At 40.2% G+C, this 14,499-nt stretch overlaps 1 protein-coding gene across 2 annotated transcripts in view; it reads left to right on the plus strand.

Moving 5' to 3' along the window:
- Nucleotides 1-476: 476 nt before the first annotated feature.
- The window catches only part of stat3 (signal transducer and activator of transcription 3 (acute-phase response factor)), a 37,187-nt gene continuing 23,164 nt past the window's right edge, over nt 477-14,499 (plus strand). The window contains exons 1-6 of one of the 2 annotated variants that reach the window (XM_056287450.1): nt 477-718; nt 5,021-5,170; nt 12,141-12,384; nt 12,642-12,734; nt 12,842-12,923; nt 13,600-13,700. In XM_056287450.1, the coding sequence (XP_056143425.1) occupies nt 5,043-5,170; nt 12,141-12,384; nt 12,642-12,734; nt 12,842-12,923; nt 13,600-13,700 (648 nt within the window). In that variant the 5' untranslated portion in view covers nt 477-718; nt 5,021-5,042. The remainder of the gene's footprint in view (nt 719-5,020; nt 5,171-12,140; nt 12,385-12,641; nt 12,735-12,841; nt 12,924-13,599; nt 13,701-14,499) is intronic. The other variant, XM_056287452.1, reaches the window with a different exon arrangement.

A 14,499-nucleotide genomic window follows, 5' to 3' on the forward strand; every position in this document is an offset into this window, starting at 1 on the left:
AAGTCAGCTAAGACTGACGAAGCCTTTAGACGAGCGATGAAACGTTTTTCCCACTAAACTTGGTGTCCAGATGAACTGATTCAACTTACTGCGAGAATTTCTTTTTTTTTTAATCATTAGTTCATTTCATCGATTCATTTAAATGGTTAACAGAATGTGCGTTCGGTCTTGTTAAACTCTTGATGACGTAGTTACTGCCGGTAATTCAGATGACTTCCAGTTTAGCTCTTCTATCAACTAATCCGTCCTCCCTCTATAGACAGTGACGGCCATGATGTGTTCTACGGCTGTAGCAGAAGGGGTGAGTCGACGCGGAACAGCACGACTGCGACGGCAATAAACATAACACGCTCAGCCTCCTGCCAGCTTTCTGTCCCGCCTCCCGTGGCAAAATACAAGGCCACGAATGGACAGCAGACTAATTCTTAATTTCTATTGCCTTCTCTACTTGTCAATCATTAAATTCGCGGACTGTGTCTGGCTGGGGTGAGAGGAGCGACAGAGGTGGGTTGAGGGGAAAAAAGAAAAAAGAAGACTGCAGCCGAGAGGAAGCGTTCGTGTTGACGCTGCGTGAAAAGCTGTCTTTTTATCATTTCTAGGTTGGCGTTGTCACATCCGCTTGAAGTAAAGTGTGTAAGGAGCTTTGTCGATATCTAACTCGTATCGACAGTTATATTTTTTTCTCTCAAACTTTTCCCAAGAGAAGACGGCGAGCCAGGTAAGGGCTATAAAGTTGTGTTTCATATCACTGCCATTATTAGACGCGTTATGTTCCGTTGCAGCCAGGCTCCGGGTGGGCTTGTTTATCACCAGCGTCGCTTTTTGGCGAGCTGCGCTATTCAAATGCATACTTTAGCTACTCGTAGATCGTTTGACATTAGTGGTGTTTGCATCAGTGTGTCAGCAATTACTGTTCGCCATTGCGACATAGTTGATTCAAGCGTAACTTTTTTTCTAAGAGTTATGCTGATGGGCCATGTTACGGGTTTCCCTACTGGCAACGTGTTTCCCCTTACAACCCATATCGCTAGTGCCGAAGACGATCTACTCAATCGTACGTTAGCCCGACGTAGTTGTGTTTTGGGTGATTCGCATTGGTCCAGCACACTTTACTAAGGACAGGATCTTGTGTTGCTGTAAAGCCCCTTGAGGAAAATTTTTAATCTGTGGTATTGGGGCTATACAGGTCAAATTGACTTGACTTGACTTAAGTAGCCTGACAACTCAAACCTTTCCCTCAATGTCTGTTAATGTCATCGCTAACCTGACTGGGACGTTGACTGGGAAGCAGTAATGCATGTTGTGATGTGGCTCGTCAGTCACGCCCATCTGTAGCCCAGCTGGAGGCTAACGTACCTTTTCATTTTGAAGGTTGTGTGGGGAAATATTTATATTGGTGAAACCAATATATTGTAAAAGAAGTGCTCTAACAAAAATACTAGGAACACGCTTAGTGGTGTCGCTGTCCCATCTTCTAGATGTTTTTTGTCCTCATTATTTAATGATATACAGTGGAAGAAAGCATGGGCAATTTGTGATAAATATTCAATCAATAACAAGTTTAAGGAAGTGTTTTTCAAGATATTGCATAGAATTTATCTGGTAAAACTTGTGTTAGAAAGATTCAAACTAGATATTGATTATAAGTGTGATTTTTCTGGACTAGAAAAAGAGAGTATTACCCATCTATTCTTGCAGTGTATACATACAAGAATGTTCTGGATTGATTTAGCCAACTTTCTAAAAAAAGAGACTTAACATGAGTGTTGAAATAGATATTTTTGATGTAATGCCATGTTTTAGTAAAGGTAAGATTGGAAATTCACAAGACAAAATGGTCAGGAACGAGTCCAAATTTCCTGCACTTTATTAATGAATTTAAACAATATCACACCATTTTATTTAATCTTAAAAAAAAACAAAAAAGCTATTAATACCTTTAAATTACTAGGTGAATTTAATATGCTATATGCTGCATATAACAAAATCTGGCATTGTAAAATGTAACCTTTTTTTGTTTATTTTTGTCTCCTTTTTATTTTTGTTTTCTGTTGTCTATGTCCTTATACCGTTGTATGTGAAAATGTGTTCAATAAAGAATGAAAAACAAAACTTGAGGCTGACAGGTCTGACAGGGTGTTGCTCCGTTCCGACACTCTTTATTTTGATTTCTATGACAGCCTCTCTTGCACTAATAAAATCTGAAGTGGGTTTCAAATCCGACCGTCACTTATTTTAGGAATTGTAATCGTTGTTGCTTTCTTTTTTACATCGCCATTCTTTTGTATTATTGATGTCCTATGGTAGTGTATTACTAGCCACAGCTTTAGTTTCTTAGTTTGTCTAAATGACCAAAATGTCAGCTTATGTAATAACCATATATGATAACTGAATAGTCTGTACTGACTGTTGTGTTGCCTACCTTCTTATTTTTATTTATCTGACCCAGCAAAAGCTAGGGCTTGCCATACCCCATTTGTGTTGTTGAAAAGTCCATAAAGTTAAAAAAAAGAAGAAAAAGAGCCATTGTTATTTTCTTTTTGTCGAAGAGGACATTTTCTGGGATACCGTAAGATTTGTTTATCTTTCAGTAGTTAAAGGACAAACAGGTATAATGCTGAAGTTTGTGTTGCCAGAAACGTTCCTCTGTCTTCGAAATCGGAAGTCAAAGTTTTATGTCTGACAGATAATGGGGCAAACCTTTTCCTAAACCTGTGCTGCAGAGTTTGAGCAGTTTTGGCAAAATATTGGTAAAAAGAAATTAAATATTACTATATGCACTGTGATGGTCTGGCGGCCTGTCCAGGGTGTTTCCCCGCCTGCCGCCCAATGACTGCTGGGATAGGCTCCAGCATCCCCGCGACCCTGATAAGCAGTTTGGATAATGAATAAATAAATATTACTTTTTTCTTTTCTTTTTTTTTTTTGCAGATATACCAGTTTCACCAGATGTGCAGCTCTTAACTTTCAAGCCTCCATTTGCAATGCATTTATCACCCTAAGGTGATTTTAGAGGGGGCTGTATGGCAGCTGTCCAAGCAGTCATGAAATCAGACTAAATCATATTATTTCTCAGGTGTGCCAGGATATTTCTCTTAAAAAATAGTCATAAAGAAGCTAGTTTTCATTTTCTATCAAGTAATAAGTGTGTAAGCCTTACCTGACTGATGGGCCCAATTTGCCTTACATTGCACCCTTTGCAATGTGTCCATTGCACAAATTGTGATGTCTATTTTTAAATAGTATATTGTTCTGGTTTAATTGCAGCCCAGTTGACCAGAAGCAACCTGCCAATATAGGCTGGTTTTAGATCAGTTAGTTGGTCATTGGATTTTTTGATGATGATGGCAGGAATCAATTACTTTATAAGGGTAAAATTCTTCAGGAAAGATTCACAGGTGAGATGTGCTTATCAGTTTCTATTACTCATCAGTTAGTCAAGAAGCTGAAAGTCTGTGGTATAAATGCTGATTAATACTATTGTAAGAAGTTTTTAGAGCATCTATATTTATTTTTGGTTATACTGACTTATCGTCAGCAAATTGAATTTAGGCCAAAATAGAAAGGACAATTAACTATAACAATCAAAACTCAAAGAGAATGGTGCACACACATATGATGAATCAGCTGCTGTGTGGAGATTTCTCATCTTTCTCACATGCACAGAAATTTCGAGTTGAGTGTACTTTCAGATGGTATTGAAAGAGGAATATAGTGTCAGATGAGAATCGTGTCAGGTTTGTAAGAGCATCTGGGTTTTCCCTGTCAGGTCCCTACAAAACCCCTAAACATGTCTGATTTTAATGAGAAACTACTACTACTACTACTACTACTACTACTACTACTACTTGCAGCTTCTCCCTGATTTTAATGAGAATATGTTGTTTTTATGGCTCACTAACTGGATGCTTTTGACTGACAATGGATCAAAGTAATGCCATTTGCCTCTGAAGTAATTGCAATTAGGCTATTTGGTGATTTCAGATTGCTGTCGGAGTTTGTGAATGATGCTGGTTGTATTGTAAAAGTACAAAGTGATGAATTAACTGATCAAGTCCAGCATGATTGTGCCTAAAACATAATAGATGTGGGCCTGGATTCAGCACAGGCTCAAATAATCAGGCATTATCTCAAGTGCTGCTAAAACGTGTACATTTAAGGTTGTTGTTTTTTGTTTTTTTTTGTTTTGCATTGTATCTGTGAAAGAACAGCTTTGACAGGACCTTTTGCATAACTGTTGTGAGCATGTGTGCTGGAAGATTTCCAAGGAACAAGGCCTTTTGTGGAATGTCTTTAAGTATTGGGCAACGCTACTGTGGTGTTGGGAGTTGAGGCCTTTGTGTATCACAAGAAGGCCAGGGAGGGGGTGGAGGGCTTCTTGACTTTGAAATTTCTCAGTTGAAATATTTTACTCCTCTACCTCTGTAAGGTTCACTCAGTATCTATGAGGCTTGCTGGAGTAAAGGACAGAGCCCCATAAGGAATGGTGTAAAGATGAGATGGCTTGCAGGTTCTGTTATCAGGGAAAGTGGGTGAGAGACAAAAATTGTCCCTCGGGAAAAACAAAAAACTCAATGAATTAAGATGAGCACACATTTTGGTACTAGGTAAATGCAATAGTTTTCTTCTAATTCAAATCCATACCTAGCTCAGCTTTTGAATACCAGCTGCCAGGAAAAAGGTATGCTTCCCTTCCTTGTTTTTGCCAAAGACCATCAAATTAAATCTGTATTGGAGTGACAGCCTGCATTTTTCAGTGGCGGTGGTGTGTTTTGCTGAACAGGAAGTAACCATGTTAATAGAAGCAGGCTCCCATCAAAACAGCATGTCATCATGCTCTCGGTGGCTTTTTAAAGTTTCCTGTAAAAGCAGATAAAGCCAAGCAGGTTTTTCTTTCTGTTTTGTTTAGTGTAATAGCTCTTATAGTAACACATGTAGGTCTGTGTTTGATGTTTTTTTTTATTTATTATTATTATTATTGAGTTGTGCCTTTGTACCTCTCTCTCTCTTGTCTGCGTAGAGTTGTTGAGCCACAAGTCAGAATGGCGCAGTGGAACCAGTTACAGCAGCTGGAGACCAGGTATCTGGAGCAGCTCTACCACCTCTACAGTGACAGCTTCCCCATGGAGCTCCGACAGTTCCTTGCCCCCTGGATTGAGAGCCAGGACTGGTAGGTGTCTTAAATAATTTAATGGTGGCAAATTTAGTAACTTGTCTAAATTTAGTGATGTGTCTATGTCAAACAAAGAGACTTTGCTTGGTAAGCACGTAGACTTTTAGCTATATGCTGATGTTCTTATCAGTTCGCTAAGGTGGGATCGTTGTATAAGTGTCAACTTGACAGATTGCTCATTGAAATTTCCTGGTAGTGAGTCACTTACCGTGACCGACAAACTATTTTAGTTTTCCTGACTGCCCTCTTCCTCATAACATCAAAAATCTTGTGACACCACCACATGGGCTGGGTAAATATTCTAAATTCGCATTGTTAACATTTTACTATTGGGGAACCCAGCTTCTTCTAACTTCTTTCACTTTGACTTGAATTGAAAATGAACAAGTTTAGGGTTACATTTTTGGGTATTCTGGATAGAGCCAGATGTTTCCTGTGCTTTTTCAGTTTCTTCACGTGCAATGCCACCATGAGAGGTGATGTAATGTAAAAACACATAATATTACCATTACTTTGGGTTCAATGGGCAATGTAATTGAGAAAGAATCATTCTTTTTCACTATTAAAGAAATACAGGTTTCTACATGTCAAAAATACAGTAAATCAAGCCATTTTGCTTTTATTTATGGCATCTTAATTATTGCTTTTGATATTGGATTTCAGTCTTGGGTAAAATATCTGATACCGATACTCCAATATAGCCTGGTGTCAGCTAAAATGTAATGTGCTGATACTGTTTCTGGTATCCAGTACCATTATTGATATCGGGTGCATCTGTACTCGTACTTCACAAACAATCCACTGAACTGCTTTCAAAACTGCAATGTTAATGGTTATTATCTCTGCCAGGCAGTAGCTTCGAGGGGATTATGCATTTGGTAACGTGTGTGAGTGTGTGTCTGTCCGTGGCTAATCTTGCAAACTACTGGACCTATCAGCCTAAAGTTTTTGGTGCACAGTAATGACTGCATGATGAAGAATCTCTCATGGTTGCGATGATTCAAAACCTTTGGAAAAACGTTTGTTCTCGCTATCGCCGCTCCCTCTCTTCATTCACTCTCTAGCTCTAGCAACACTGCTCTCTGGTGCTGCCCCATCTGAGTAAACTGTGTGCATGTGCGTCTTATTACACATACGGTTGAGTCAGATCGGGCACTGACAGTGTCAAAACCAAAACATTATGTATTCAGGTATGAGTCTTGAAAGAAAATGAGTTGATCATATTTCACAAGCCAGCAAATCATTCACTGCTGATCGCAGCACAGGAGAACTGGAAGAACACTGACTGGATGAACCAAAAATAATTCATCTTATCCACCTTGCCGCCACACTTAAGTGACATAGTCACCAATTTTAAAACTCCGCTATGAAAATAAAATTTCAAGAGTAGGATTAATCAGTCACAGCTGGAAATCATCTCAGAAGCTACACTAAAACATGTCTTTATGCATGCTCAATAATCCAGGTAAGGAAATCACAGAAAGTTGAATCAGTTCATCTGGACACAACGTTTATTGGGATAAACGTTTCATCATTCATCTAAGTGACCTCTTCACTTATTCTCTGACTGCCTTATAAACAATTCAGATGCATAATGACTGAAAACAACGATTGGTTGCATATGCATAATGCCATGACCATTAACTAGAGTTACAATGTCCATGTGTACTATTCACAGAGGATTGGGGAATGTTTGCATTCACAGCATTGTAAGATGGTGACATATGTACTCTTAGGCACCCCCTCGGTTCAGGGATGGTTGTTCCCTCTTCACATAGTTGGCCTCTTTGACTCCCCGTTCAAACCAGCGTTCCTCCCTATCAAGGATGTGCACATCCTCATACTGGCCTGACGTGTTTGCTCGTCTGTGTTGTGCCATCCTCTTGGCCACTGTCTGTTTGATTTCCCCAATGTATAAGTCACTGCAATCCTCCTGGCACTTAACAGCGTACACTATATTGCTTTGTTTGTGCCAGGGGACCCGATCCTCGGAGTGGACCAACTTCTGGTGCAGGGTGTTTTGAGGTTTGAAAGCAACTGAGACATGGCGTTTAGAAAATATGCGTCTAAACTTTTCCAACACTCCCACCACATATGGAGTCACCATTGGTTTATGCTTAGAAAGCTATTGTCCTTCTCCTCTCTTTGGTCAGCTGGTGCACTGTTTGGGCATCTTCCTGGCTTTGGCAGATGCCCAGTTAGGATAACCACACTTAACCAGGGCCTTTTTAATGTGGGATTTCTCCCCATTCAAGGTCTCGTTTTCAGGGACCAGGGGCCTCATGTATCAGTCGTTACTATGGGCAAATTTGTGCATACACCCCCATGGAATTTTTTAGCCCTGAAGTTTGTCTCAGAGACCAGTGTAGAACCTGGGTAACCCCTGAATTTAGACACCGATCGGCTAACACTGATGTCTTTGCAGGCCTGGGTGATTGCTCATTGCAAGAGGTAGACAAGGAGGGAAGAATTATAAATAACCATCATGATTTGCTGCTGACTGTCAGACAAACTTGAGGGCTAAAAAATTCTGTGGGTGTGTATGCACAAATTTGCCCATGGTAACGGTTGATACATGAGGCACCAGGGTATTAGGGTTACATTCTGGAAGCACAGCCTTAAGCTGCCTTCACCTTTTTTCTCAATAGCAGAGTAAAGCAGTTTAGGAAGGAAGTTCATACTCGAAATATGAATAAGGTTATTTCATTGTCCCAGGACCCTTAAAAGAAACTCCACCAGTGTGAGAAAAGAGTGCCTTTATTAATTTGAGTTTATACTGTATCAAGGTGTTCAGAGACACAGTGAAGGTTTCTTTTTCGTTGTTGTTTTTTTTTCCTGGAAGCTAACAGTTGGGTTAACTTCACATAAATTTGTTGTTGTTCCAGTTCACCATTCTACCAATTCTGTCTACTATCTAGAGAGAAAGGGGTGAGAAGGTGTGAGGTGGGTACACATTCACTTAGGCCTGTACCAGCACACAAAATGCAACACCCCAGTACATGAGCAGTTTCCTGTTACATTTTTTATATATATATATTTTTTTGCTTCTCATCTGGTTGAGCACTTTTGAAACTAACATGGAACAAGTAAATTTCAGCTACTTGACGAAGAACATACCATCACTGACGCAGAGAGACTACCTGAAGTGCCTTGTTTCAAAAACCGAGAAGTTCATAAGAGCGGTTAGATAGAGAGTTTTCTTCTTTCTAAATCTGGACGATAAACTAATTGACAAGAGAATTACGGATTCAAATCTACCAAATCACCCCCGTCCGTCCCCAAACTGAAACCCTTTGAAGATGGCGTGCTCGAAATTATTAAAAACTTCACATTTAAACTACCAACTAAAACATTCCAGAAGAAATTGCACAACGATTCAAAAAAGATAAAAGAAGATTATATATGCTCCTCATTGCAGCCGACAAAACCATTAACTTTTACAAATTAAAACTCGAGCAATATGGCGCCCTCCTAGAAAATAACGTCACAAAATCATACAAGAGGGCTGCGGTGATCGCCAAAAGAGAAGTAATGATGAAAGACAAAAAAAAAAAAAAATTGTCTCGTACCCAAAGTTAGACAACCACATTGATGTCACTGCCCGGAACCCCAGAACCAAGCCTTTATCTCCCTGAAGGACCACAAACCGAAATTTTTAAACAAGCCAACATGCAGACTAATCAACCCCACAAAACCGGAAATCAGAAAGATAAGTACAAAAATCATCGAAAACATGAATGATCAAATCTTGAAAAAAGTCCCCTTAAACCAATGGAAAAACACAAACCAAGTATTAGAATGGTTTAAGAACATATAGATGACAAGAAGACCTGCAAATTTATGTTTTGCTATCAGTTATATTAGATGTTTAACCACATTTGCAGCTGATGAGTGCGTGACGCACAAAACAAGCTTGTTCTGCTATGTTTTGATATCTGTGAGTTCTACCCCTCCATAAGCAAAAAGTTATTATCCAAAGCCATTGATTTTGCTGCAAAACACAGTGATATCCGAGCGAGACAGAGGCATTATATACCAGCCGAAGGAATCACTTTTGTACCACAATGAAAACCCATGGCAGAAAAAGGTAATAGCAAATTTTTACCATGGGCAGCTTCGACGGGGTGGAAACGTGTGAACTAATTGGCATATATTTGTTATCTCAATTACAAGACCTAGACATTAATGTCGGACTCTATAGGGATGATGGGCTAGCAATTTGTGGAGAACATCAAGAGAGGTTGAGCAAATTAAGAAATCTGTATGCAAAATATTCTCAAACAATGGGCTAAAAATCACTATTGAAGCAAACAAAAAACAACTTGACTTTCTGGACATCTCCATGGACCTTAGGAATGGTACATACAAGCCGTACATTAAGCCCAACAACACGCGGCAGTATGTTCATATAGAAAGCAACGACCCACCCTCCATCTTGAAGAACATTCCAGAAAGCATTAATAGAAGACTCTCAAAATTATCATCTAATGAGTCCATCTTCAATGAAGCTACACCCCCATACCAAGATGCGTTACAAAAGAGCTGCTACAATTTTAAGCTCAAGTACAACCCACCATTAAATACTGACTGCCAGCAAATCAACAAATATAGCAGAAGACGAAACATCACCTGGCACAACCCAGCCTACAGTGATACCGTGGCCACAAACATCGGTAAGCAGTTTTTTGAACTTTTGGATAAGTGCTCCACCCCGGACCACCAACTGAGGAAGAAAGCTATTCAATAAGAACACCATCAAAATTAGTTACAGCTGCATGCCTCACATTCAACAAATAATATCGTCCCACAACACAATCATGAACAAATCAATGACACCTTCATCACAAATGGACATCCCCAACTGCAACTGCCATGTGAACGACTCATGCCCCCTCGAAAGAAAATGCCAGATGAAAGGAGCTATATACCAAGCTACGATGACGAGAGATGACAACGGCAAAGTAGAGACATATGTTGGTCTAACAGAGGGAACATTCAAAAAGAGGTTTAATGCACACGTGTAGCTTTAAAAACAACAATTTCAAAAATGTAACATCTTTAAGCTGTTATATTTGGTCATTGGTGGACAGAGACATTTATTATTCAACCACCTGGAAAGTCCTCTCAAAAAACAAAGCATATTTAACCAGTAGTAAAATGTGCTATCTATGTCTAGCTGAAAAATATTTTATCATTTACAAACCAGAAATGTGTCCACACTGAATAACAGGAATGAATTGCAGTTGCAGACATAGATATAAGCACCTATTTTGTAAGTATAAATAAATAACGCCAGTAGAAAAATACCATTAATGTTGTATGCAACCCCCCCCCTTTCTGGACGGTTAGCGATCACATTTTTTAATTTTTGAATGTAGGCACTGCCCCCTTCTCTATTGGACATTGTGCACATGATGTGCATGACAAGGCAGTTAATATGTTGTTTCCTGTGTAGCTTTATTGACAGCTGATGATTGCTTATGGCATGAAACAGGCTTGTACTGTCCATTAAAGACTTTACTTGACTCAGTGGATTATTTTGCTCCTTATTTGTTGAGCACTTTCCCTACTGTTGAGTGTTTCTTTTAACAAAGTTAAATATATACTGACCACAAAGGAAGGACACTGAGAAAACTCATTGTATTTCTTCAAATGATTTCTTTTTAAGTGCCTTGTCATATTACTTGTTAAAATTAGCTCTTTTACTACTTACTTGTGAAACACTGGCAGTGAAGACATTATAACTGGCTGCTGGACTGCTTTCATCTTCCAGTTTGAAGTAGTTCCACACTGCAGACATTTTAGCTGCTTCTTTTTGATTACTTTTTAAAACACGTTACTCAACTGCAAAGTTAAGATCATTTCGGTGTGTGACACCTAGATGGAACACCGAGGGGCATTATGACACATATGACAAGTCAAGTTTATTTGTATGGCCCATAATCACAAAGTATTCCCAAAGGGCTTTACAATCAGTGCAATATACAACATGCCTTTCAGGGGTGGGTAATCTTAGCCAGAAAGGGCCAGTGTGGGTGCAAGTATTTGTTCCAACCAAGCAGTTACACACTTGATCCCACTAATCAACCAGTAGTCATTGCTGAGGAACTTAATCAGGAGACACAGGTGTGTAATTGCTTGGTTAGAACAAAAACCTTCACCCTCACCAGCTCTTCTGGATAAGATTGCCCACCCCTGCCTTATATCCTTTGACCCTCGACTTGGTTGAGGAAAAACCCCATGAGAAAGCTTGCATAGATGGAGCCCAAGTGGGTAAGATCAACAAAGGATAGAAATATGATTGGCCATAATTTAGCCAATCCTGATCAATTATTATAAGGCTGGATCAGTGTCGATATTGATCTCTCGTATCAGATCACAGCATCCCTCGTACATATACTACGCACAAAAAGTAAGGAAATTTGTGTTTGGTAGATTATTTCTTTGTTGTAACAATGCTTATTGGCAATAAATCTTATATCGTTGGAAAGCCTGTTTATTTCCCTTTTAAATGGTGCCACATTTGTAAGCAACATGCATTTGTGGGATGAGCAGCAGAGCTGAGTATGTGGGTTGCGCCCATGAAAAATTTGCCAAATCTTCTCCGCCAGTGCCAGACAGCTTATTTTGCTGTTGCTGTTGACTCTTGTTTTGAGCTTCTGGTACCCCAGGTGCTGACAATCAGGTGCCTGATATAAGATTTATTACCAAGAAGCATTGTTACAACAAAGATATAATCTACCAAACACAAATTTCCTTACCTTTTATGCTAAGTTTAGTTACATTTTTACAGACAATGTCAAATTTTCTTTTTTTTTCTGATTTAAAACACTTTAGGTCTGTATGTCTTGTTGTTTAGCATCACACCAAGACAAATTCGCATTATGTGACTTGGCTGTCAAATAACTTGAACTTAAACCATCAGTTGAGTTCGACTAGTGTTCTCAATTTCCATTTTCTTTTTTAGGGCCTACGCCGCCAACAAGGAGTCGCATGCCACACTGGTGTTCCACAACCTCCTGGGGGAAATAGACCAGCAGTACAGTCGCTTCCTGCAGGAGAACAACGTTCTCTACCAGCACAACCTGCGCAGGATTAAGCAACACCTGCAGAGCAAGTACCTGGAAAAGCCCATGGACATTGCTCGTATCGTCGCTCGCTGCCTATGGGAGGAGCAAAGGCTGCTGCAGACTGCCACCACAGCGGCACAGGTAGGGCGATTACCCATGCTCACCGAATGTATTTGAGCTATTACAGCAAAGAAATAACAATTACAACATCCTCATCGTTGGACAATTTATCATGAATACACTGTGGTCCACAGATTACATGTGACCCAGCTTTTTTATTGTGCAAAAGATGTAACTTTCAAACCAGTTCATCCTAGCTTTTGGCAAATAACTTCAGCCATTAATAAATGATGCAATTTGTCAGCTAAGTCTTAAGCATGTACATCATTCCTCTGTAGGATGGTCAAGCAGCTCATCCCTCTGGGACGGTGGTGACGGAGAAGCAGCAGATCCTGGAGCATAACCTTCAGGATATAAGGAAAAGGGTGCAGGTGAGCTTGCATGACACTGTGGCTTAGCAGGCATGTGATACGAAGAACACCCGGTTCAAATGTGTGTCTAGACATAAATATGTGAAGCACTGTGTATCCTTCCTCAGGACATGGAACAGAAGATGAAAATGCTTGAGAACCTACAGGATGACTTTGATTTCAACTATAAGACATTAAAAAGCCAAGGAGGTATGAATTTGAAGTCATGTTCTTTTAGTTTTAAGTGTTGTTGGCATTATTAGATCCGTTGAAAATATTCTACCCCTTTCTTTGTTGATATATATATAAAAATGTATGTGTCGAAGGGCATCCGAGTAGCGTGGCGGTCTATTCCGTCGCCTACCAACACGGGATTGCCAGTTCGAATCCCCGCGTTGCCTCCAGCTTGGTCGGGCGTTCCTACAGACACAATTGGCCATGTCTGCGGGTAGGAAGCTGGATGTGGGTATGTGTCCTGGTCTCTGCTCTAGCACCTCCTCTGGTCGGTCTGGGCATCTGTTCAGGGGGGAAGGAGAACTAGGGGGAATAGCGTGATCCTCCCACGCGCTACATTCCCTGGCGAAACTCCTCACTGTCAGGTGAAAAGAAGCGGCTGGCAACTCCACATGTATCGGAGGAGACATGTGGTAGTCTGCAGGCCTCCCCGGATTGGCAGAGGGGCTGGAGTAGCGACCAGGACGGCTCATAGAGCAGGGTGATTGACCAGGTGTAACCGGAGAAAAAGGGGGGAAGGAAATCCAAAAAAAAGTGTGTGTTGAAAAGAGAGGTTATAAGGCGTCAATGACACCTATTCACCTTTTTTTTAAAGAAAAGTTTAATCAATAAGTCATTCTAATCAATAAGTCATTCAACTGCTTTTGTTTAGAACTGTCGCAGGATCTTAATGGCAATAGCCAGGCAGCTGCCACAAGACAGAAGATGGCTCAACTGGAACAGATGCTGAGTGCCTTGGATGGGCTGAGGAGGGTAAGCCCTTTGTATTCTGATTCATTACATCGGTAGGGCCCTAAACAGAATGTTGCAGACTGTTTTGTAGAAAACAATCATTACATGTAAACAGTCATTACATGTAAACATGTAAAAAGCTCTGATAGAGGCACGCATGTGTGAATGCTTGTGTGTGGGTGGACATGAGAGCGCTGTCTGACATAAGATGACATGATATGACATGGCATGATATGAGAGGGCAGTCGGGAGTATGAGTAAATAGAAGACTACAGAGAAGTTGGCCAATGGAAAGGGAACAGTGTATGATCTGGACAGCAGAGCAGGTTTTAGGCAGTGCAGAGACAATGAGTTTTTGTTCTGGATCAAAATGCTAAGACCATGTCTGATTCCCTGGGATTAGGTCTTGAAATGATTTCATTCTTTAACTCAAATCCTCAAAAGTCCTTGAATAATATTTATTGATGCCTTCGAGTCTTAGTCTTAAAGGTTTTACATGTGTTTTAAGTTTTTTTGAGTACGCTGTACTAAGGAGGGATGACATTGAATAGATGAAAGGCGAGGCTGGATTTTTTTTCTGTCTGTTTTGCTGAAATTGAACATCATTTTCATCGTAATGTCACATAGTCAATGTTGACTGATATTGACATTGATGTTCAACAGAAACAAACCACAAATTCGTGAGGAAATCAACTTTGTCAGTGTGAAGGACTTTTCCTTGCTCTATTTCATTATCAGGAAGTACCTGGGACGGCAGTCGGACTCGCAGTGTTCCCCCTAGAATTTTTTTTCTGCAGCAGTGCTATTGTTCGCGCCGTAT

This window comes from Lampris incognitus, chromosome 10 (genome assembly GCF_029633865.1).
Source record: "Lampris incognitus isolate fLamInc1 chromosome 10, fLamInc1.hap2, whole genome shotgun sequence".
Classification (NCBI taxonomy): Eukaryota; Metazoa; Chordata; class Actinopteri; order Lampriformes; family Lampridae; genus Lampris; species Lampris incognitus.